The sequence below is a fragment of the Hetaerina americana genome, unplaced genomic scaffold, assembly GCF_022747635.1.
Source record: "Hetaerina americana unplaced genomic scaffold, ioHetAmer1.1.p SCAF_6, whole genome shotgun sequence".
NCBI classification, from domain to species: Eukaryota; Metazoa; Arthropoda; class Insecta; order Odonata; family Calopterygidae; genus Hetaerina; species Hetaerina americana.
This window is the reverse complement of record NW_027287205.1, coordinates 82,363,155-82,390,009: the sequence shown is the minus strand read 5'-3', so window position 1 is coordinate 82,390,009 and position 26,855 is coordinate 82,363,155. Positions and strand designations below refer to the sequence as shown.

Sequence of the window (26,855 nt, the reverse complement as noted above, 5' to 3'; positions counted from 1 at the left end):
TAGTTTTTTTTAGAAAGTTTGATCGATTGACAGAAATTGAGTTGATCTATTAGTTCCCATTCCCTGGGAATATCTTTTCATAAGGTAGTCCCACGGAGGAGGCAGTGGCGCTATCGCCAAGGTTGCGGCGGACAGTCAAACTTCGTGCACCACGATCAGGAGGGGAGAGAACCGCCGTTGCCCAGGCAACGGGGAGGAACGCTTTTTGCATTGTCGTTTGAACGCTGAGACCACTGCGCCTCACCCCTGGCATTGGCGGTCCCCACGATTGTCTAAATCCCCACATGATAACTAAGTGACATGATCCTTTCCTCATCCATTAACCAGGTCGAAACATTGCGTAAAAAATTTGAAACTGCGACTCACCCCATATAAAAACTGGTGTTATTCAAATATGTAAGAAAACATTTTAATTTTTCGAGTGAAATTTTTATTTGATTTGATATTAGTCGTATTTTATTTCGATTTATAATAATAGAAAATTTCTATAAATACTTTACATTCGTACAAATAAAACACGTAGTGAAAATGCAAATGTTAAATGTCTCATGTAGGAAACAATATTTTGCCGTATTGTAAAGTGAGATATGCATTTGTTACGGATACGATAGCCCTCACAATTAATTATCATATGTCATTGACTATCGTACGTCATGATGTCACTAAATATGGTACATCACGTCAATGCGATGAATTAGCGTGATGGAAGGTAATTTATGACGCACAAATGAAGTTCAATGAGCACTAGCTAACAAATATAACATATCCACGATGTACATCACGGTTAACGATTTTGGGTGAGATTTGTCTTCCATAGTATTTATATCCTAACGGAAGTAAAGAGGCAAAATAGCCGAATCTCGCACGAATGCAAGCCAAATAATTAATTAAACCAAGTTCTCTTAATAGTTCTTCATAAAATATATGATATAATATATTATTATTATTATTTGTAATATATCAGATTTGGATTAACACAAGCTACCAAACGATACAGCATCTATTCTCTTGTCTCTCTAACAAAAGACAGCCTGACATCCAACATCACAATAATCACCTCCTCAATTCCAAAGCCTTCCTTCCACCCTTCTTTCCATCCAACATGTCTATCCTATTCCTACCCTTTCCTCGTTTGCCAAACATTCCCCTTTGATTTCTCCTTTCTTTCGGGTTGTAACCTGTTCCTGTTTTGGTTGGCGATATGTCACAAAATATTATTAAAGATTGACACACGTATTCTTCTCTTTAACATCGCGTTACATAAAGTAAACTCCATTGAAAATTTATGAGGGTAAAAAAAGAAACTTCCACATAGAGATTTAACACTTCACACGGCCATGGTTTTGATGCTCCGCATCATCGAATCCATGGTCGTGTGGAGTATTAAATCTTTATTGTGGAAGTGTAAAGTTTCTTTTTTTACCCTAATCATGAAGGAATTCCACGAAGTTTAACCTGAAACTATTAGGAAAAGAAGACATGGGACGCGATATCAATTTCAGGTTCGTGGCCTACAATCATCGTCAGTCGCTCACAGGAAAGTGACCGATTATTTTTAACTGCAGGGAATTTTATTCTACGATCTCCGTCGACGGCGTTGGTCTATCGAGGATCTGAAAGTATCAGAAAATTTTCGGCACAAAGAGCATCGACTCGAGAGTTATTTCCGATGCAGGCAGGATAGATTGAGAATGCATGTGGAGAGAGATAGAGAGAGAGAGAAAGTGCACTTACGTTTAGCTGCATGATGATCTTGTTGTATGCCCAGTGCCAGCGCTCCTTGGCCGTCATGATCCTCCTCTCGGGCGGCTTCTCGTCCTCTTCAAAGCTCACGCTCTTGGCTTTCTCGGGTGGTTTGGGCTGGCCCTGCTGGTCAACGCCCTCGTCGCCTTCCAGGGAGGCGGACTGCTGCTGCTGCATGTGCCCCGGAGGAGATGTGGGGGGCACGCCGCCGAGGGGAGGCGCCATGTCCTCCGGTTCGGGGGGTAGCTTCCCCGGCTTGTACGGAGTGATAAGGCTGTTCTCCGGGGGCTCTTCTTCGTCCTCTGCCCCCGGGCTCCCGTAGCGGTCCCCGCCACTGTCGTGCGGGGACAGCTCGTCCTCCTCCCGGTACATGTCCTCCTCCTCCTCCTCGTCCATCACCTCTTCGTCCTCCTCATACAGCCTGCAGTGCGAGCGACGGGATTAGCTCTTTTTGTCAAAGAAGAGGCAATACACTTGAGCGGTCAAACAGGATTAGTGGGATCATGTCCAAAATCATTTTAATGGTATTTTAAACTCCAATATACCAGGCGTATTAATATATAACAGGTAACTCGGTAATTTAGAAAGAAATTTATTTATTCGTCTATATCAATGATATCTCCTTTTAAAAAGTCCCAATTAGATATTATACATTAAATGCCAGCACTTTTTCTAGACTTCAAAACACTTCTGGACCTCGATCCAGAATTTGATACGGCTCCCTCAGGGATACGTTTTTTATCTCATTCATGCTTGTAAAACGACGGCCTTTCCAAGGCTCTCTGTATTTTATTGAACAGAAAACAGTGACAGGAGGCCATGTTTGGCGAATATACCAAGCTGGGACATCATTATAGTGTTGTTTTTGGCCAACAAATTCACGAACAATGAGCAGTGAGCAGTGTTAGCGGGTGAATTTCGTTTGTTCGTACAAAAACAATGACTTGTTTCGCCACAAACACGGGCGCCTTTTTTAGCAATGCTTCACGCGAACAGCATTGAACTTGCAAGCAGTACTCTTTATTAATCTTTCGACCCAATGGCAAGAACTAAGGGGCACTACTTGTATTCCATGCACTATGCACGTTCTATCAAGTCTGTCCCCTCCCAAGTGAAAGGATCTATTTAGAATAGTGACAGCGGGGCTAGGGCATTGCAATACTGGTTTTATAGAAGTTTCCACGCCATAAATATTACTAAAGAACGTGTGGCATGTAGGACACAATACATGAGGTAAATCTCATGTAAATACAAAATGAACCTACCTATGGCCGTGAAGCATTGACAACGAGATAGCCGTGATCGAAAGCGTGTGTATATCGTTAATTAATTTTGTATTCATCTGTGTGATTGACAGGTCCCTGGCGTAGGAGATATCCTTGCAAACCCTGAGTTTGTGTGTGAATGCGATTCACGAGATTGACGGCTATTCCTTAACACGCCCTAGCGATCGAGGGGTTGTTAAGTTTGTTTTAATTTTATTAATTTTGCCTTTTTGTGTGTGATTGCGGTATTCGTGGGTCACTGTTTCTCAAACACACCCAAATGACCTAGTGTGCATTCCCTATCCTTTCCCTTACTTGTAAATTGGTTTTATCTCCCCCCTTTACAAACCTACTGCCAATCAAGTTTACGGTTTCGGCTATCTCGTATTTATTGCTAATCTTATGATTTATCAAAGGTATATCCTCTACGACAGCCAATTTGTCAATACGACAGCCAATTTGTCAATACGACAGCCAATGTCTTCTAAGTTCCATTCGCACTAATATAAGCAGGATATTTCAGATTCCAAAATTTCAGAGTTTGAGAGGAAGCCTCGACCGCTTAAGGGGCTAAAGCACACGACCGGATATTGAGGGATCTGGGTTCGAATCCCAGGCAAGGCGAATGATTTTTACACTCTGAAAATGTTGCATTGAAAAGGATATTTCAAAATCACAGATAATTCATCCTTACGGCTATTATTATTTGTGGATAATAAAAACAAATTGATGATACGCACTCGTCTCGGCTGACAATGTCCTCCTCCTCCTCATCGTCCCCGGGCCGGAATCTCTCCTCCAGGCCGTCGACGACCTCCAGGAGTTCCTCAGCGCAACTGTCCAACGACTCCTGCGCCCTCAGGTATCCCCTCTGCTGCCGTGTGCCCGCCTGGGAGCCCGCAACGGATCCGGGAAGAGAACCGGCTAAGGAACCGGCCCGGGAACCAGGCAGGGACCCGGCCAAGCTGGGTGGGTGCGACCCGGCGGTCGACCCGTGGACAGAACCGTATGTAGAACCGGTCGCCGCGACAGATACTCCGGTAGAAGAGTCGGGCATCGAACCGGGATAGCCACCCATCTGGGCGGACTGGACGGGGTACTGGTTGGCTTGGTAATCGCCGGACGTGGGCATCATTCCGGACATAGAAGTCGGGACTCCGGGTTGTTGCTGCTGTTGCATTTGCTGCTGCATTTGCTGCTGTTGTTGCATCTGTTGTTGCTGTTGCAACTGTTGTTGTTGCTGCTGCTGCTGTTGTGTTGGCGGGGCGGCCTTTTTCGCGGCCGTCTGCACAACACCTTCCACTGCGGCAGAGACTACTTGCTTCTGCCGCTGGTACAGTCCGGACAAGGTGGAACCCAGGCCCCCGAGTAGGCCACCGGCAGTGATGCCGGAAGAGGGCTGGGCGGGGGAGGCGGTGGAGGCGGGGGTGGAAGACCCAGTCAAGGAGGAAAAGAAGGAAGCCGCGGCCGAGACTGGCTTCGGCGGAGGGGCAGCTGAAGCAGGAGGAGCGGTTATTTGGTCCCTTGCTGTAAGGTTGTTGTACTGTTGCTCAAGTTGCTGTTGCTGCGCCGTTTGCTGATGCTGCTCTTGTTGTTGCTGCTGTTGTTGGTCATAAGAGGATAACTGGTCTCGTCCGAAACCTTGCTGTGACTGGTCCATGTAAGATGGCTTGTCGTCCTGGTAAGAAGACGTTATTGGCTGGTACTCTTGGTCCTGCACCCTATACTCGGAGTCATCGGCACCATATTGCTGGTCCTCTTCATTACCGTATTGTCTCGAATAATCGTCTTCTTCTGCGTATGAAGACTGTTGCTGGTCGGTATGATAGGACGAATCCTCCCCGTAAGGCTGCAGACCATTGTACTGCTGGTCTTCGTATATGTCGGTGGTTTCTCCTTGGTCGTAAGACATGTCCGTGTCTTGCTTCTCCGACGAGTAGCCTAGGCTGGGCTCGTTTCCATAGTCGTCTTCGTGGAATGATTGCTGCGTCTTAAGGTAAGGCGTCGTTTTCTGCTGGTACTGGGAACCATATTGCGACGCCGTCGTGGTTGGAGTAGCGTTGGCCGGGCTCTCCACCGTCGTGACCGTCTCTGCCGCAGTTGAGTAGTCATAGCGACGCTGGGATGAGCTGATGGACGAAGCGGCCGTCTCAAAGGAGTCCCTGAGATCATCCTCCCGGGAGGACTCTATCGAGTCGTGATGGTAGGAGGTAGCCTGGAGCCCGCTTTGCTGCTGCTGTTGCTGGTTTGGTGCCAGTGTTATCGTGGTCTGTGGTATCTGTATCTCGTCCTTCTGCAGAGTCAGTGGACTGTCTCGTCTCCACGCCGCCCTCCTCTTATCCCCCACACCAGCCGTCGTGGTGGTCGCCGATGTCTGCGACGTCGGCGTTGTTGTGGCCACCGACGTATCCACTGTAGGAGCGGTCACCGTGGGTTTGGTCTCGGCGGTTGAGTCGTACCGTCCGTAGTAGGATGAGTCTATCTCCTCCTCCTCATAGTCTCGCTCGTGAGCGCTGAAGTAATATTCGTCTTGGGTGGTCGCCGTAATTGTCGTGGTCACCTGCGTCGGTGGTTGCGGTGGCTGTCTCCGCCTGTGGGCGTGGCTGGCGTTCGTTTGGTGGCTGCTGTCCGTCACCGGTGGCTCCGCAGACATCCTTCCCGTCTGATAGACCGTCGTCTTGTCCCCGATGTCGATCTCGGAGGAGGCGGTCGTGGATATTCCGTAGGATGTCCTACTCTGCGAAGTCGTGGTGACAGTTGGAAGGGTCCTCGCTGGTTCCGTCGCGGGCGGCGTCAGGTTGTCTATGCTGCGGTACGCGTAGTTGTAGTCCTCGTTGTACCCGTTGGTCCTCCTGTCCTGGGTGTCCCCATAGAACGATGTCGGATACGTGTCCTCTGTGTAGCCCGGCCGTTGGGCTTCCTCGCCGTACGTGGTCTGCGTGTAGCCCCCCATGCCGGAGTCCGTCCCCCCGGAGTAGCTGTCGTAGTACTGCGTCTGTGTGGTGGGGATCAAGGGTTCGGTGACCATCGTCTGGGGCTGTTGAAGCGTTTCCGTCGTCTGTTGCGGCGGCTGCTGTTGCTGCTGTAACAGTCGATGCCTCTGCTGCCTCTCGTGAAGCTGCTTGTACGACGTGGGGATGGGTGGGATTACCCTCTGGCGACGTGTCGGGCCGGGGGTGGAGCTGCCCCCCGTCACTTCCACCCTCGGGGTGTCCGAGTAGAGGTCTGCCACGGAGCTCGGGCGGCGCCCGGAGCGCCGCGTCGGCGCCACGATGACCGCACTCCCGCTCTCGCTGACGGAGACCCCGACGCCGTAGCCGGAGGAGAAGCCGGACGTGTAGCTCCCGTATTGAGTGAAGTTGTGGTAGTCCACGGCGGACTCCGAGTGGACCGATTGCACGTCCGCCTCATTTCTGTAGTGGTCCCCAGATGGCGCGGATGGCACGGTGGTTGAGTAGTCCCCGGATTGGTAATATCCTCCGGAGGTCCACTGGCGATCCTCATCGTACCTTCATTATGTCGATTAAAAGGGGGGGAGGGGCAAAATTGGTTTATTAAGTGCAAAGGGAATCATTATGTTATGCATAAGATATATTTAATAGATATTATAAATACATGTATGTATATATATGTACTCATGTATATAGAAAAATGGAAATACATATGTGTGTATATATATATATATATATATATATATATATATATATATATATGTTTATATATATATATGTTTATATATATATATATATATATATATATATATATATATATATATATATATATAACACTTTTTGAAAGTCTCACGGACGTGAATAATAATGTATAACACTAGTGGACACAGACAAAAACACAGAAACACAAAAAAAGAGACTCACTATTTTTCGAATTTTCGGTGGTCGTTGCCACCTTTATCAAGGAAGAGAGGGACAGAACTGAAGGGAATACGAGGGCTGGAGCGATGGATGGAAGGGGAAGGTGGGGAGGGAATTCCGAAGGGACGGGTATGGAGGGGCAGCGTTAGAAGGGTGGGGAAAATGTAGAAGGTGATGGGGGTGGAAGGGGGATGAAAATATAATTAGAGCAGGGTAATTAGTGCCTAATATTAATTCCTGGCCAGTTCCAGGACTCCAAAACCCAGATGAAGGATTGCTCCAGTGTTTTCAGTTTCAGAGGAGGATCAGAGGGTGGGAGGGATGCTATGATGGATACACTATAGCATTTATCAAAGGGAGTGTTGTGTTCGGAGGCGTGTTTGGGGATAGGGAGCATGTCAATTAAGGAAGAGTTTTTGCATGAGGCTCGGTGGTTGTTGATTCTGATATTGAGGGGTGTGGTGGTTTGCCCAATATAATAGGCAGGGCAAAGTTGGCACTTCAGAAGGTACACTACATTGCTAGAAGTGCAAGTAGAGGAGGGAGTTGGTGGGAGAGAGTTAAAAAGCGGGTGGGAGAGGGATGGGATTTTGGTTTTGAAAATAGGGCATGTTTTACATCTGGGTTTATTGCATGGCGTTGGAGTGGTTTTAGGACGGGTTGGGGATTTAAGGAGTGGATTTGTTGATTTGAGGAGATCGGATAGGTTGGCGGGGCGTTTGAAAGTAAAAATCCTAAAACCACTCCAACGCCATGCAATAAACCCAGATGTAAAACATGCCCTATTTTCAAAACCAAAATCCCATCCCTCTCCCACCCGCTTTTTAACTCTCTCCCGCCAATTCACTCCTCTACTTGCACATCTAGCAATGTAGTGTACCTTCTGAAGTGCCAACTTTGCCCTGCCTATTATATTGGGCAAACCACCACACCCCTCAATATCAGAATCAACAACCACCGAGTCTCATGCAAAAACTCTTCCTTAATTGACATGCTCCCTATCCCCAAACACGCCTCCGAACACAACACTCCCTTTGATAAATGCTATAGTGTATCCATCATAGCATCCCTCCCACCCTCTGATCCTCCTCTAAAACTGAAAACACTGGAGCAATCCTTCATCTGGGTTTTGGAGTCCTGGAACTGGCCAGGAATTAATATTAGGCACTAATTACCCTGCTCTAATTATATTTTCATCCCCCTTCCACCCCCATCACCTTCTACATTTTCCCCACCCTTCTAACGCTGCCCCTCCATACCCGTCCCTTCGGAATTCCCTCCCCACCTTCCCCTTCCATCCATCGCTCCAGCCCTCGTATTCCCTTCAGTTCTGTCCCTCTCTTCCTTGATAAAGGTGGCAACGACCACCGAAAATTCGAAAAATAGTGAGTCTCTTTTTTTGTGTTTCTGTGTTTTTGTCTGTGTCCACTAGTGTTATACATTATATATATATATATATATATATATATATATATATATATATATATATATATATATATATATATACATATATACATATAAACACACACATATCTGTGTGTGCACGACTTTATACATATGTGTGTGTGTAAATATTCACGAAATATGTGCAGGAGAGTCAATATAAGGTTAATAACAGGCGTGGGGAAGGAGTATAAAACTAAGAAATATAACATATTGTAGTCACAGTTTATTTTATATAGGTCGACCGTTGATGAACTTCAGTATTATATGCATGTTCTTATAATGTTAAATAAATGCTATTTTTATGTTACTAATAATAGTTTTTTATTTAAAGTAGGAGAAGTTGGAAAAACACCTTCGTATTCTAAAAACATGATAAAGGTTAAAACAATAGAAGCCTGTCGATTATCTCGTTCAATAAATCGCTCTTCTTTTGAGTAACTCGAAGAATATAAAAGTATTATCATTAGTGCTACTAACAAACGAAGTTACCAACCATGCACAGATAATTTTTGAGGATTGCTTAAAAAAATATAAGAATCATACTTAAGAAAGTAATGCCTGATGAAGTCAGAAAGTATATCTCTGAATTTTGCTATCCTCAATCCCTCATCATTACGGAAAATTATGTTATAAAAAATAAAATGTGAAAAAAATTGATTTTGATTTAATATTAAAAAATCTCACCCTTTTTTACTTCCTTTCAGACTGTGAAAAAATAACAATATATTCAACAGGGTGTCCATTTAAAAAAAATAAAGATGACATGAGAAGAGATTTGAACAGTTAGAGTATTTATGTGAGAAAAACAGCGGCATGTAATTATTTCAGTTACAACACTCTTGTTCAACATAGAAAAACAATTAAGGGAAATGCTTTTAAATTATGATTTCGACATAATATCTGCGTTATTATTCTCTAAATGACCGAGGCATCACGAATGAAACATCGAACGCATAGACGTAGAAGTAGGAGTGCACGATAAAATATTAGTCCTCAGAGCAACTAGCCGTTAGCATTAAATGACGCGCTTGCATCATTTGATGCCCGATCAATTCCCCAAGCTCTGGTTTAATCTAAATGCATGGGTATTCAGTCAATAGATGATTTATTACTGCTGCTTCATTGATTTGTGTTCATTTGTTGTGATAATCTACTGATTAGGACATATTCACTAATAAGTAATCACGTTTTTCCGGCCGCACGCAATGAAAACAATCAGCGTGAAGTATTCAGACAGTTTTCAATGGAGCACTAACTTAAAAATTGAAGACTTACCGTGTTTCGCCGTACCCGTATAAACTGGCCCCGGAATACTCGGGGCTGTAGGCTGCCGTGGTCTCGTAAACCCTGCGGAATGCATTGAATGAAGAAGAATGTCCCAAAGGAGGCTTTCTTTAGAATGATGAGATGCGAAGACGTAATGATAAAAAAAGAGGAGAGAGAGGAAAGAAAAAGAGAGACAAGAAGACGATGGAGCAAAAATGGAAGGAAGCAATCTGAAGAAAATGCAAACGTGAGAAGTTTGGAAAACCAAGTGCTACAGGAATCGTCGTCATTAGCCAGCATTATTTACCATTCGGAATTTCATCTCGGAAAATAAACATTTTGTTCATGTTTCACTTTCTTGTTTAAATTAAATGATGACTGTGGATCTACTTCCAAAGGTTTTCAGACTTTTCGAAATACTAAATGATTCTTATCTGCAGAGAATGTCACAGAATTGATAAGAAAGATGAAAATATTTGACTATCAGTAAAGAATAAATTCATTATAAAATATTCTTAAATGAATGTATTTCTTTTTCAAATAGTCTTTTTCCCTAAATCACGCCATGGAATAACCAAATGAGGCAGTTAATTACTTCGATTTCATTTCACAGTGCATACAGACATGCATTTGCGTCATGGTCATCGTAAATATTTCAATCTACCAGTGCTGTAAAAACTTAATAAATTCACGTTACATTTTATTTTTTTCCCAGCGATGTGATAGATCCATTACGCCTTGCCTTATACGTTCCTGGAGATAAAATTCGCGAAGGGGTACACATTTTCAATAAAACAAATTTTTAATAATTCCTCAAGGTATGAAATTATTAAACGATAACTAATTAAGTTAATGCAGGGGTCAAAGTAACACACTCCACTTTCGTCTTTTGACCCATTTTCTCTTGTCTGAAAATATTGAATTCATTAGGTTATTAGTCTTGCAGTCGGCAGGGGTAAAGATTTCATTTGAGAATACAAAAAAATATTTTTTCGTTCATCATTTAAAATTAAATCTGAAAATCATTTTATTCATTAATCAAAGACATCGCATCACTTGTAATTAAAGAATGCTAATCAAGACGAAACCTTTGTTTTTTATTGACATGCTCAATGCAAATGTGTATTTGTTTCAATTTAAACATGAATAAGTGGCATAAGACTGGACGAATGGAAATGAGAGGAAAAACTAGCAGACGCCTGATGCATAGTAAGATGAAAAGTATGCAAAATTCATATTTTTTATTAATATTTAAAATAGAAAATTCCAACATTGGCATCATAAAATTTTATCTGAAAAATTGGAAATGAATATTTTTGAAATTCTCATTTAGTATCTTATGACTCGTTTATTTAAGGAATAGGCAAATAATTCAGTTCAGCATGTGACACTGATTCTAATTTTACAATAGCATTTCACATGAAACCATTTAAAAAACTGCACAGTATTGTTCTCAACTGACTTGATCTTACATCTATGACATCGATTAAGCAGAGCAAAACATGATGACATCAAGAAACGTGAGCCAAACACATAGAGAATATTTCCTAAATGGAAATGTGCAACAACTTGTACTTGAAACAGATAAAATACATCGAAAGCTAACATACGATATAACACCAACAAGGAGTGCTACAAAGTATACCGACAGCAGCAGGGAGAAAAGCTAGAGCAAAGGGGATTCATGTTTGAAGAATCAAGGGGCGGAGCAAAGATACGGAGGAAGTGTTAATACAGAGTTGCACTACAACACAAAGAAATGCGCTGGTAAATTTTACATACACAAGTGTATTTGTTGTAATAAATTACGTGTTACTGATTCTGCTGTTTTATTCTAGGTATCTAAAATATATTAATTCGTCTACATCAATGTTATCCCCTTCGAATTAGTCGCTAATAGTTATAATACACTTTTGCCAGCACTTTTTCTAATCCTCGAAACACTTCAGGACTCCGATATTTGGCATAGATTTTAGCTCTCTCAGCGATGTGTTTTTAGCTTCGTCTATGTTCGTTAAACGACGGCTTTCCAAGGTTCTCTTTATTTTTGGCCACAGAATAAAGTACCTCGGGGATATGTCTGGCAAATATTGAGGCTGGGAGTACATTAAAGTGCTCTTCTTGGCCAAAATTTCGCGAACAATAAGCAGTGAGCAGTGCAAAGCAGGTGAATTATATCGTGGTGGTGCAAAAGCCATGAATTGTTTCGTCATAAATTTAGGCGTTTTTTAGTATTACTACACTCAAACGTCGTTGAACTTGTAAGTAGAACTCTCTGTTGACCGTTTGACCTCATGGTAAGATCTCACGGTCCAATACAGGGTTCGTATAAAAAGTATAGGGAACAGGTTTTTCCTGACGTGTGCCTGAAGTGCTGCATGCAGACCGCCGGTTAAGTGTGTGTGCATGACCGCAGATTGTATTGGCATTGATGAGACAATCACAATGCACACCATTTTCACTGACATTTTGGCGATGCAAAAGATCTCCGTTAAGTTCGTCTCAAAGGTTTTTGGAGAGTCGAGTTTCTAATTGCCTACACCTGAAACGACATCACGACGATTCCCCAACCCCCTTACAGCCCTGACTTGAAAACAGAAAAAGACTATTCAAAAGTGAAAACCTTCCTCAAAAGACACCCTCATGGGATCGTAAGGGCCGTTAAAGAAGTTTGCACGCGTACTCTTAAGTGACCTTCCGGGATTGCCTACCAGGGAGCCTTTGAGTCGTGGAAGAACCTCTGGTAAAAGTGTGTGGACGATCAAGGGATGCCCTCTTGGAAGAATTTTGAGGTATCGTAGCAATATTTGAAATACCTCTATTTTTCCAAAAATATCCCCGAAAATATTTATACAAACCATGTATTTCGCACACACTGAAAAATTAAAAAAAAATTCCAGTTACTAAAATGAAGACACCTCGAATGATTTTTTAAAAAATAGGTACTTTATTTGTTTTTTCCCGCGGTAATTCAGCCGGCCTCGGTGGCGGCGGGGTAACGTCCTCGTCTGCCAATCTATGGGTCGCGGCAACGATTCCCACCTGGGTGGGTTTCTTCCACCTAGGGCTTGGGTGTTTGTAATCGTCTCCATTGTTATTCTTTGTTAATAGTCCGATGTAAAGGCCAGAGTGCTGTTTTCGGACTAGTTTCAAATAAATAAATAAATAAATAAGTAATTCGGTTTTCAGTACGGCCTCGACATATGTTTTGAAAAGAACAAAAACAATTTGGCAGAGTTAACAGCTTATAGCTTTCAATGAAACTTCTCTGTAACAAGAAAATAGGGAGTAATAACAGAGCAGTATTCTTGAGAGGCGAATCGGCCAGATTTGCATTCCCACGTGCGGGAGAGTGCAGTGGCGAGGTGAATGCCTCCTTGGTGCGTGGGCGGTGCGTACGGCGCGGCGTACGTCACGATGGAAAACGAATCTGCCAGCTGCTTTGGCGCGTGGGAGGTACTCTCAATGATTCGGCGGAGGGCTGGGGGGGAGGGGGGGGAGGGGAAGGGGGTTCAGGTGGACGTTGGTGAGGGAGGGGGCGCCGGATGACGCCACCCGATTGGTGCATCCCCCTCCCACGCCCCTACCCTGGCACCTAACTCCCACACCACTCCCCCTCACGGCTGAACGCAACTGTGCCTCGAGCGTAAATCCAGTAGTTCGTACGGAGCCCCGTACTGCGCAGTGGTAGGTATCGATCGATTTGCCAAACCGGAAACGGCACTGCTTTGAAATACAGCAAATAGCGCCGCGGCGGTCGGTACCCATTACCACAGCAGAACCTGTTACCAGAGCACATCTGTCGTAAAGAAACGTACGGGGAAGATACGAGGCGGGTATTGATGTGGTGTGTTGAAGGGAGGAATACCATTTGAAACAAGGATCCCCTATTTCAAAGCCTGCTGTTCCTATGGGAATAAAATGTCTGTATCGAAGGCATAATATACGCATCATGGTTATGTTCTCAAATCCCCTCATGCTTATCTTCCCAGATTTTAATTAAAAATACGCCCAAATTAAATCACTCAAGATAAAATTTCTTCAGAGTTAGCCAATTTAAATCGGCGATAACGATACATTCTTATCGTTGTGACAAATTGGAAGGATGGGCTGAAGAAACTATTACCGACAACTCAGTAAAGGTATCTCGGGTACATATCTTCGGCACTTAAGAGAGTACCTGGGACAGAAATACTTGTACAAGTATTAGTATGGCATGAAAAAAGTCAATAAAATAGAAGAGGGGAGGATTAAACTTTGATGCACGTATACACAAGCATCTTTGTAAAGTAAAAATACAGAGTTACTTATAACGCAAAAAAATCCTTGGTCTCGTTACCAAGGGAAAGGAACGGTAACGAGACACTCCAGATTATTTCCCGGAATCTAAGATCTTGTGGTGGATTAATATCAGTAAAAATCGGTATTGGTGTCGGTGCCTGGTGCTCGGGACCAGCACGGTACTAAGACCTAATCTCGTACAAATCAGGGCCAGCGGTCCTTTGCCTAGATACTTCCGGTCGCCGCCGGAGGCCAGGCACGTCCTAGGAATGAGGGGTAGTGTGAATCAGGCCAGCTCTAAATATAGAACTCCACCGTGATCGATTAGTGTGTGGGGCGAAAGGGGAAGGGGAGGGTGCGAAAGGCGGAGTGAGATACGAGACAGGAGTGGAAAAAATGCGCGGAATCCACTCTCCCGCACATTGGGACTGGGATTCACGCGAAAAAATGAAGGAGTTCTATTCGTCGAAAGGTGGACGAGTCTGTGGCCTGCAGTGCAGCAACCTCGCACGGTTGGGAATAGCTCGGAGTTAATCATAATCTGTGGTGAGCCAACCACGACTGGCAACCCATTTAGTAGTATTGGCATGAAATATAAATGGGATCGGATGATAACTAGCTGCTGAGTCTTAAACGGTCAGCAGAATGGTGGAGCATTTAATCACAAATCGCTAAGGCTACGTAAATAATTGTTACGACGATAAATGTTGCCTAAGTAACGAGTTACATTGGACGAATATCCTTAACCTGCTCCTTTATAATATATAATTTTGATGCTATGAATAAACGAAGGAAATGACACATTTCAATATTCATTGAAATTAATATATGTTGTCAAGTCGCGTGCCACCAATTTCCCGACGAACATTTTAGGCTGGACTACGCAATTAGTTGGCACTGCCAAAAACTAACCTACCGTTGCTATCTATATATGTAAAGCAGATACCCTGCTAAGGGGATAGACCTGATGAAAGGACTATAGCAGCGTTGTATCCTGACACCTTTAAGAAGTGCATTAGATTTTGCATTGTAGCCTGGTATGCACTAGAAGGTTTTTGTTACGAACCCGTTGACTCTGCGCCTACGATGAGCAAAATCGCTTTTCAGTAGTCCTACAAAGTTTGCATGAAAAGTATCGGGTAAATAGATTAATTTCAGTTATTGATATAATGCCTCAAAATTCTTCAAAGTACATCCCTCGAGTGACGACACACTTTTGCCAGCGGCTTTTCCATGACTCGAAAGATCCCTGGTATGCGGATCCTGGAAGTTCCTCAAGGGTACGCATTCAAACTTCCCATGGTAGACACCACCTTTGAGGGAGGATGTCAACCTTGGCAATAGGAAATAGTCTGCTGGTGCTAAGTCGGAACTGCAAGGGGTTTGAGAAATCGTCGTCGTCCTTTGGGTTTCAAAGACCTTTCGGGATGAGTTTAGCGCAAATCTTTCGCATCGCCAGGTTTTCAGTGATAATGGTTTGCACTGTCACTGTTTTATATCAATGCCAATGCGATATCCGCGATCATGCGCACTCTTAACCGACGGTCTGAAAACAGTACGTTATGTACACGTCAGGAAAAAATGTTAGCTATGCTTTTTAAACAAACCTTGTATATCATCCACTTAGTATGATGTGTTATCGTCCTCGATCGTATGGTATGTTACAACTTTAACTGTTATTTGAATTTTATACAATTACCTTCTAGAACCGCATTTCTCGTACGTAGTACGCACTACGAAATACTCGTACGTATGATAAGCATGTATACGGAATATATCCCGATTCAAACATTATCTTCGGGTTATTTTTAGCTATCATTATTACCGATAATCTACCGGTTAATGCATTTTTGGATATTTTAGTATTTATTTACGAAATATTGATTAGAATTTCATCCAATTTCATTATTGAGGTTTTACTAAACATTTGATAATTTATGCATTTTTTACTCTTTACAATAAAAATAAGCTTTCGTAATCATGGTTAATGGACTATTTTTCGGCACTTCCTTACTCTTTTGTTACCCAGACTTCGCATTTCACCCTGTAAAATAGACCGTGATCTCGGATGGCATGATATGGGGCAAAGATTCTTCATAGTGACAGGAATCGGCTTGTTTCGTATCTCTTGATTGATAAATATTGATCGAACATTCGCAATCAATTGTGTCAATAAAGATAACCCGCGTTAATTATGAAAACTTATCCTTTGATTTAATTAATGGTTGTGACCCTTACTCTAAGACAGTCGTAATTATTTACTGTTATCGCTGAGATTCATTTTATTTTATTTATCAGACCGAAAGAAGTGAGAGGAATGTATTTTCAAGTTGAAATTTTCACGCAAGTTCTTAAATATAAATGGATGGAGAACCTCGCAAGATACATTGAAGAGGTACATGGATTGGAATGCTGTCTTTTAAAGACTAAAGCAGTGCTTTAAAGACACTAAAGACCATTAAACAACAAAACTTTATCCATTTTCATGACATCTGATCGAAAAGAAATTGTGAAAATAGAAGGAAGATATAAATACTTAAATTAACAAGTACCCAAAATACTGTGACGATAAAAAGATGAATCGAAACTACTGTGGATGATATCAGAGGTATTTGACGGAAAATAATATTTAAAAAAAGGACGAGCTATTAAAATGATTCCAAAAGACGACTTTACACTGATGTAAAAACGAAAAAAAAAACAATACTGGAAATGAAAAAATGAAATGAATAAAAATAAAGGAATTATGTATGAATCCAAATCAAATTATTAAGCCACATAAAAACCCACGTGGGAAACATTTTCGCCAATCCGCAACTCACGAAGTGATAAATAAACTGCGGAAGGGCCACCCATATTACTTTTACTTTGTTTTCAATTCACTTAGCAAAGAATTTATGCATTAAATTTTTTTAAGGGTAACTTAAGTAACTAAGTATTTTATTCCCACAGTTGTCTCTTTTCCCTTGGAAACATTCGAGTCACGCACCAAGTTACCGATCTATACGGCGCTCTTTTGCACGCAAAGTAACCTAGACACAATTTCTTCCAATGACCCTATATTATTTTCGGTTCGCGAGAAGTTTAATCTGTTAAAATAGTTCTTTTTTACACCCTTCAAGTTCATACCTTAGATTTACAATACTCTTAAAATGTATGCAATTCAAGTAATGCTCCAAGGAAGCTTCTGGAAACTAACATGGGGTGAAAATATACCTCGGTGGTATAATAGATCGATTTTATGTACAAATATAATAAAGATTTTAGCTGCTCCAATAAAATAAATATCACTAACATATAACAGTGAATTTAGTTGCTAATTTAATTAACTTATTTTTGCCCACCAATGTGTACAAATGACTTTCGCATCAAGACGACGAAGGAAATGATTGGGGGGCTATATTAATAAAATATTGCCATGAGCCAATTGTAAAATATATTGCTTCATATTTGGTAGTCTAAATTTTTAATTTTCTCAAATTAAATGATCACAGATAAGAAATACTCCAAATGTCATTCATTTTGCCGACAAATAGTTCTGGCAAAAGTAGAGCTTTAACGTAACTATTATTGCTTTCAATATAATATATATTAAGTCAGACTTTTATTTTCAAATATACTATTTACCAGACGTGACTATCATCATAGTATCACTATTATTAACACCGTTGATCTAATCTAATCACCGATTACGTGCAGTGCACTTTAATACAACCTATTGTATTCCGTGTCACAAAAAGATATATATTGGACGAGCGAAAGAAGGCAGACGATGTCTAAAATTGGAACACCAAGCATACAATTAAGGAAACTATTTAATATTCACTTGAAATCACATTTATAAGCATTGCGTAAACAACCAAACAAAAGCGAAGGAATTGAAAGGCATATATCTCCGAAATATGTGCATCAAACAGTGATGAAATGCAGAGGACAGAAGACAGAGACACACAAAGACAGAGAGAGACAAATAGGGCATATGTACAATGAAAGTAGTATAATTACTAACGAGTGACATGAAGATTACAAACAATCTGAAAGATGACGTCATGCAAGAGCGAATATTTGTGCTCCAGAAAGAGATCAAGAGAGACCAGAAAGGATTTTCCATGACATTCCAGCAAAAGAGTTCCTGGAGGAATCAATGCATTTTTACAGACTTCTGGCTGCTGTTACTCATTGCAACTCATTTTGCCTTAAGTATATTCGGTCGAAAAACGGTCACAGACAAACCTTTACAAACAAGATCACGTGATAACATTTTCCACGAAGTAAGGATTGATGAAACTATCCTTGAATGTAATGATCCTCGGTCAAACGTTTATATGAATTTGAGCCCTTCAAAAAGGGAGAATGTAAACATTTCAAATCACCAAACCTAAAAGTCAGGCATTCACAAAGAAATATCATAAAACGTATGAAAAGCCACGGCATATTGTAAACTTCATTTAACGTATTAAATTGGTGGTGTATTTCAATTTTATTTGTATTTAAAAAAAAGTAATAAAATCATGACATCTTCCCAATATGTATAATGGATTAACTTCCCCACTTTCCTGGAAAAAAGCGTTCGCGTTATGGTAAAAAATGAAATAAGTGGAAATAGACGCACTGAACAGATTTAAAACCTAATGGCGTCAATGTTAGAAGAAAAGAAATGGCTAATATGCCAAAGGCACTCATTACAATTCACGAATGTTCATTCATACGTCCTTATATGCAAATATATTTTTACTCACTTCTTTTACGGACTCATTATTATGCAAAAGAAAATCTACTGTCTTCAAAATTGAAGAAATGATCTTTGGCAAATAACACTCGTGTATCTCAAACTTCAGCCAGGATCTCATTGCATTGAATTAGAGAAAGGGAGCAGGGAAGAAAGGGGAACAGATTCCGACTGAAAAGGCAAAAGAGAATTCCGGATCGTGCGTATACATATATATATATATATATATATATATATATATATATATATATATATATATATATATATATATATATATATATATATATATATATAAAGTGGAGGGTCAATTAGACATAGTTGACAACAGACAGGAATAAAGAGATGGGGGAACATATACATTTGCACATTTTTAAGAGAAAGTTAGGGACAGTGAACAGGATAGGAGACAGGGGGAGTGATGGAGGAGGCATTGGATGCAAAACAGGCAGGCACACTCACCATAGCACGACATTTAACGGCTTAGGCGCACACACGAATGACATATGTCGTTGCAGTCTCGTCATGTTTGAGGGTCGGGTAAGCTTATAGCTGTAAGGATCTCCGGTAGGATGGATGAGTTTGGAAAATAGGATGAGGGTCAAGAGGAAGCCCTGGCGGTGAGAATTTTGATTCAATTTCGCCATGTGGCAAAAAATATAAGCGAGTTAATTTTGCCTGAGGAAAATTTTTTCCCCGGGAATGACTTTATTAATTATTAAATTCACACCCTTTTACGACGATGCTAATTTTTATTCACGTAATTCCGCATTGCATTATGAGACAAATCGAGAGGATGTAACGCTGATACTACCAGGCCGATTTTCCCGACTTCAAAGAACGAACCAGTCAAAGTACAGGTATATACTGTATAAGCTGAATATACTATATACGGGTGTTAGCTAGCTAAAACATTGAATATATGATATATGCATATGAGTATGTGTGTGTGTGTACACACACACACACACATTTATATATATATATATATATATATATATATATATATATATATATATATATATATATATATATATATATATATATATATATATATATATATATATATATATATACGCTACTCAGTCGTCAGCATTTCATGCGGCACGAACGGGTACTACTTTCCGGATGACCCTCGTATATATACATATATGTATATATATATATATATATATATATGTATATATATATATATACATATATGTATATATATATACATATATGTATATATATATACATATATGTATATATATATATATCTGTATATACATATATACTATATATATATATATATACATATATATATATATATATATATTCAATGCTTTTATCTAGAAAATACAGATTTGCACATTTTATTGGACTTAGACATTTGTACTACATTGGATAATCAAGTCAAATATATCATTACGTTTAAGCGATACACTTGCATATATAAATTTTAAATTGTAAACATTTTGAATTTGAAAACCTTTCCTTAAATATAACATACTTCTCACCGAATACCCTTTTGTATTATTTACAGGATGATAACTAAAGTAGTGGGCTGGATTTAGGGATTTCTGAGGGTAAAGGCATATGGAGACAAGCATCTCCGCGACATATAGTATTTACCGCAGCCAAGACCACATCAAACACAATTGGGAGGAAGTCAACACTTAAAAGACAGACAGAGGCCTCTATGAGAGAAAGCCTGCACGGCGGAAGACGAGCGAGGGTTGAGGGTGCTGCCATCTCTTGCTCCTTACCTGTACTCCTCGCGAGAGGGATTTTGTCGGATTGAGGGAATGGCAGACATTGGTCTGCGTTGTTGGTGCCTATGGTGGTGATGAAGTTGGTGATGGTGAGACTGGCGGTCGGCGGGTGCCGTGAGGGGTGGCGGGGGAGAGATGATGGTACAGGTGGTGGAGCCGTGGTACCTGTTATCGGGAGCCGGTTGCTGGTATGCGTCTACTCCACCGGACTGATAGGAGTCGCCGTAGCATTGGTCGTCGTAAAGCGTCGATTGCCGCTCCAGACTCGGCCGTCGGTTTGTTCCTGCGAGCACGGAAGAAAAAAAGGAAAACGGAGGATTGATTAAGGCCCACGGGTTAAGGATTTTGCAAATGGGTCCAAAACATTTGCAATTGCCCATTTAATGTACTTGTATTCCGAAATGAAATAAACTTCAAGGGTACTGAAATATATAACAATGTCAATAAAAGTAAGACCTAGTGGTTTAAATTATATCCAGTTGGCCGTTAACTACTGAGAACGGATTTTTTTAAAGGAGGGAGCTTTGGGAACGGATATCATATACTAGTTCCATTCGGATTGTTTAGCAGGTCAATTTATTGTGAGAATCATTCTATAAAATGGATATTTTTTGAGATATTTTTCGCGTTTTTATATTCAGGAGTATTTATCGTTTAGACATCATTACAAATTAAATTCTATGGAAGGTTGACTTGCTTTGCACCAATGAATAATATTTGAATATTAGGATTTATTATGAATAATAATTACTTAATTTAATTCTTATTCATAATATATTATATAAATATATATATATTATATATATATATATATATATTCGTAATTCTTATTCATTATGAATCGTTTCCACAAAGTGACGGCGGATACTATACAGGATTTATTAATTAAATAGGATATAATACTGAAATTATATGCTTTAAAGAATAGGGTACGAACCCAGGAATGCATTAACAAAGTTATTGAAAATAAATCAAATATTTAAAAAAAATTTAACTCCAGACAAATTATGAATGACAGACCTATTATGCATAAAATGCTTTATGTCTCAATCATTTGGTTCCAGATCTTTTAAGTCCAGTTTTCCTATGAACAAAACTTGTAAAGTTAGCAAGGTTTTCATCCCTGAGAAGCCTCCCTCTCAAGGAGGAGAAAGATAAAATTTTCAGAACATAATTTGTTTCATGAAAAAGAAATGTGGATGAATTTATTCTTCAGAATTAAAGAATTAAATATCATTTCCACTAAATGCATCACAAGAGTGCTTGAGCATATATTTTGTTTTATATCGAAGAATTTCGTTGATATTTTGACAATTACAGCCTCTTTAGTTTTTAGTTTTGCGTTTTGCCGCGAAAAGTGTTTTCTATCAAAGTACTTAGCACTTATTTAAGGTAGATTTATCAACGATTTATTTCTTAAAAAAATTGTAGTAAATATACGATACAATCGACACGTTAATTTCTGAAATAAACAAAGAAATACCAAACCATTAAATTGGTTCCAAATTAACGAAAAATAATAAATCAATACATTCAAGGCAAAATACCTGCAAGCACAAACCTAGATTTACATCACTGAATTAGATATAATTAAAGAAGTCATAATAATTAAACGGTAAACACTTAAAATGGTGGAATAAATTTAGTTTGATTAGTAATCCTTAACAAAAGACTTGAATACGAAAACGAATGTTTTAATATTACCCGCAGAAGTTTAAATAAATATAAACTTTGTTATTTTCAACACAAATATACATTATCACCCGAGGGTCAAAGGTAATTTTCGAAAAGGGTGATGCGTTTTTCTTGGAAATGATGGGTAAAGACTATACACTAAACATGAATTAAGGATGTCTCATCTAAAGCTACGGAATTGCATAGAGTTAAGCCAGATATCAGAAACCCGCGAAAAGAAATGCGTACCTTTGGTCCTCCGACTGCTGGAGTAGTAACCGTCACTGCCGTCGTTGGCGCCGTATACGCCGGTGCTGCTGCCGGTGAGTGTACTCGGGTACTCCGTGTACCCCGTGCTTCCTCCGTACCACGTGTCCATGCTGTGGAATTTCGAAAGTAAAATTGTGCGCACGGGGAAAAAAAACAGAAAAAAAACTGATAACGGAAATAATTTAACAAGTACTTGAATGAGAAGCGTATTAAGTAATAAATAAGCAATATGATGTCAAAATATGCATTGAAAATACATACTATTGGCAGGATATTGAAATTACTTTGAAGAAATACAGTACTAATTGGAAAATCACAGGAAAAAAAATTCCAGAAAAAATCCACGTATCAGCTATTTTACTCAGAAAATTATCGATTTCAATGGAAATAACACAATGAAGTAAATGACAAAGCACTAGTTCCATGCAAAATTGCGAATACAACCGACTGAAAAGGGACAATGGTATATGGAATCTTTGTACACTTTGGAGTGTTCAATTATAAAAATACAATCCATATTTAAAAAAATATAGGTCCGAATACATACATATATAAATTTATACATCATGCCCAAAAGTAACATGAAAAAAACATGCAATGCATGTTATATGCATTCTGCCAATTTTAAGTGTTTTGTGGCTACAGGAATTGAATTTTGAGTATTGTTTTACAATGTAGAGTAAAAATATAATATGTGCAAAAATAATGTAAGCAAAAATACGTTGAAACTTAATGTAAACATTTCACCGTCTTCGGATAAATTGTTATATGTGTCACAAAGAAACGACGAACTATGTATATGTACCCTTAAGATATGGTGTTTATTACCGATGTAATTACAAACGTAATACTTCTTCTTTCACAATTAAACTATAATATCCACATTTGAAGCCTTCTGAGAGCATAAAACTGTGGTGCTTCATACACAGGATTAACATTCTGATTTATTGATACTTTCTTTTTTTGTGGATGACACGTATATCTCAATAATTCAATGCTAAAACATACACCTTCTTAAGCCTAATATATGTGCCTATGAACAAAAATATACGAGGTGGGAGAACGTGATACTCTCAAAAGTGATCAATCAAAGTGGCAAATAATTGCTAAATAGGCGATATGCAATGCTAAAATATGCGCAATAATATTCCAACACAATTTTGAAAATAAAATAGCGTCAAAATGAATCTTATTTAATTGCAATGAGCAGGTTAACAAGATTTATTTTGCAAATAGTTGTACATTCTTGCAATTTGCAAGAATGTACAACTATTTGCAAAACTATTTACAAAATAGTTGCATCTAATTTACTGAAGCGTTTGAAAAGTTTTTGCCTGCGAAATGCATGACTGCAGAGAAGGAAGACGAAAAAAACTGAAGTGCCAAAATTATACGCTTCTAAGTTTTAAATGAAATACTTCTAATACAAAATATAAATATCCATGCTTCGATAATTCGATAACAGAAATTATTTACAAAGGCAGCATAAGTAAAAAGTGCTTCAGAACAACTGATTACGTTAGAAAATTAAAGAAGGATAAAACCTTTCTGAATTTTACTCTGTGCCTGAATATTTTAATCTTAGCTACTCGAAATACCATTATGAATAACTTTGTGGCCCATCCCAACGGTTCAATTTTGGATAGGATAACTGAAGTACTGAATTCATAATCTCCAGAAAAATCAAGTTTATTTCTGATTTGGTAAACTTTCTCATAGATATCGGCAACCATGAAAAGAATGAAATGAGCAGGTCCAAAAGAATAATATTTTATGACAAAGTTGGTTTGCACACTGAATTCTGAATGATTAAATGCATCTTAAAACTCCTTGTAAATTGAGGGATTGTTTCCCAAAAAAAATAATGGATGCAATCATGCTTAAATAATTATTCAAGGTGCCGAAAGCAATTTAAATATTCGGAATACTAGTTTTAATAATAATGAACAGCAGATATGTCAAGCCACGGCAAGGGGAAACCTGAAACAGAACACTGCTAATGAAGGGACAGTAACTACTTTTAGAATTGAAATCAAATCGATGAGATCACAAAACTCACATACACTTCACCCAAAATGTAAATGAATTATAAATTCAAATTATTATTTTATATACAGTCGCTGGACACTACTCATTTGCTTTAATAGACTTGCTTGCCAATTTAAAATATAGACCAGATGAGATGAACAGTGAATGAAAAATGAATTGTGCAATGCAAGTAAGAGAATTACAAAAAACACACACACACACAAGTGATTTTCCGTCACCGTGCTTGCAACGAGCAAAAGCAGTCGTGCATCATATTGCCTGCCACGCAATTATTTCTTTGAAATTGCTCCTGCTGAAAAGTTTCGCAGAGCACATCATGTCATAGCTGCATGCTAAAGAAGGAGATGGGTGAAGGGCTGAAAAAGGGGTCAAACACCAGAGGGCGTAATAGGGCAGTCCACTGCCGCGAGCTGTTTGAACTCATAACACATCAACTATTCTCTTAGATGCCATACTTAAGAATTATTCCAGAAAATCAACTTTATATAGATTTCCAGAAAGTCGTCCAATGTTGTGTTTTTTTAAACCACTTTTAAAAGTATATGTTTTTCTTCATTTACCATTTTGCTGCATTTAGTTATATAGGAAATTTAAATTGTACTCTGTGCCCAAATATATCAATTCAATTAGCTTCTAAGGAAATAAAATCACAAATAAATATATTCCAAAATATATTTCGGCAATTCATCATTAATAAAATATAATCAAAGACTTAATTCAACAGTTCTATATTTATAACGGGCAAGAATTTAATATGGATATTATTAACCACTCCTAGAATATCTGGTCATTTTTAAAAAAAATGTTGGTTATCATAAAAAGCTCTAAAGAAATAAATAGCCTTCGCCAATATGCTTGCTATTGATGAAATCCTCACCGGAAACATAAAATTTACATAAAATACGAACATGTACCATGAAGCATCATGGCCTAATATCCTCGCGACTGTGGACTAGAAAAATCATGCTAAATAACGTAGATTTAGCATGGCAATTACATGAAAAATCAAAAGATCAAAAACAGTTTGAAAGGAGTCATAAGATGGATTAACTTTTGAAGGGAAATAGCAGAAAGGCGATCACACATGCCTCATCAACACATTGCCAAAAAAATACTGGTAACAGGCGGGCAGATCAAAGGTGCGAAATATAGATCTATATAGATCACGTTCGATCGGTGGCGTTTCATGCGTGTGTTGTTTCTCACTCGATTGGAGGGCCTGCGTTTGTGGTTCTTACCTGTCCTCAGCGTCCCAAGTGCTCTTCCTGCGCCTTGGCGTGCATGGAAGAGATTGGACGTGAAAAATGGCGGCGGAACGACACACGTCAACTATTCAATTTCATAAGCGACAAGCGAGGCCGGAGGCAACGCACAAAAAGTAGCCAGCCACTAGTAATGTCGGAGGTTAAGCCATTTAATTGCTTATTTTCGTCTTTCGTTTGACGGTAGCTTGAAAATGTTTCAATTGAATATCATTAAGACATATGATCCCATTCTTCATGAAACGTTATTAGAAAGATATTACTTGGAATTTTACGATGTTGAAAATCAATATTTAAATTCAGTGATCATTCCTAATTATTTTTGACCAATGAAAAAAGCACTTAATGTAACAAGAGTATGTTTTACTATTATCTTCATGATTTATAATGTCCTCCTTAATAAGAAACCCTATGATGAAAACCAATTATGACTTCGAGTGAAGAAGGGTTGAAATAATGAGGAGAAATCTCATACGAGTCTATCTCGTCATTCAAAGTCCATAAAATTCCATGGCAATTTACGTGATGGTATTATTGCTGGAACTATTGGAAAAAAACACCTTCCTCGCTCAAGAAACGAGAGAAATTCAACTGATTTCATCTTCGCGAGTGTAAAAATGTTCTTGGTTTCGTGTAGTGTTTATTCAGTCCCTATGGGATAGAAAAACTCTTGATGACACTTTCAGGAAAAAAATTCACATTTAAGACTTAGGATAGCATTTAATATTGATCCACAGACCTCGCTCATAAAGCATTAATGGGTCACAAATTCTGTTCAGTTTATGCTGCATTTGGCTGGAAAGATAATTGTTTAATGTTTGTTTATGACTTATTTGTTTATATAATTGTTTATGCTTTGAGTTTTAGGCCAACGTCTTTAAATCAGTAACCCAAAGTATAGTGTTTGTTTTACTGAGGCTAATAGCATTTGCTGTCATAGTTGGGAGAAAATAGCAATCTCCGCTAATAACACTTATAATAATGGAAATAATAATTGCAATTGGTAGAATAAGCGAATACTTGAGCTGAAATTGAGCAATCTAAGGTCATGTAATGTAATTATACACTAATTTAATTGAAAATTACTTGCTATTTATAATAGGAGGACCAATTATTAGTAAAAAGTACTATTAGATGAAAGTATTACCAACATGACACCATATATTAGATAGAGTTTTAAGAATTTGCGAATACTACAAGATATATGATTATGGATTTAAGGTAATAGTTATAGAGTAAGTATGATT

The 26,855-nt window shown here is 39.2% G+C and overlaps 1 protein-coding gene across 1 annotated transcript in view; it reads right to left on the bottom strand.

The window, feature by feature from the left end:
* Positions 1 to 1,571: 1,571 nt before the first annotated feature.
* Positions 1,572 to 26,855, bottom strand: part of LOC139695476 (uncharacterized) — a 252,978-nt gene continuing 227,694 nt past the window's right edge. Inside the window, exons 8-13 of the mRNA XM_071594262.1 lie at positions 25,585 to 25,617; positions 22,277 to 22,407; positions 20,519 to 20,636; positions 3,749 to 6,517; positions 1,735 to 2,164; positions 1,572 to 1,613 (exon numbers count right to left, since the gene is read on the bottom strand). Of these exons, the coding sequence (XP_071450363.1) occupies positions 1,572 to 1,613; positions 1,735 to 2,164; positions 3,749 to 6,517; positions 20,519 to 20,636; positions 22,277 to 22,407; positions 25,585 to 25,617 (3,523 nt within the window). The remainder of the gene's footprint in view (positions 1,614 to 1,734; positions 2,165 to 3,748; positions 6,518 to 20,518; positions 20,637 to 22,276; positions 22,408 to 25,584; positions 25,618 to 26,855) is intronic.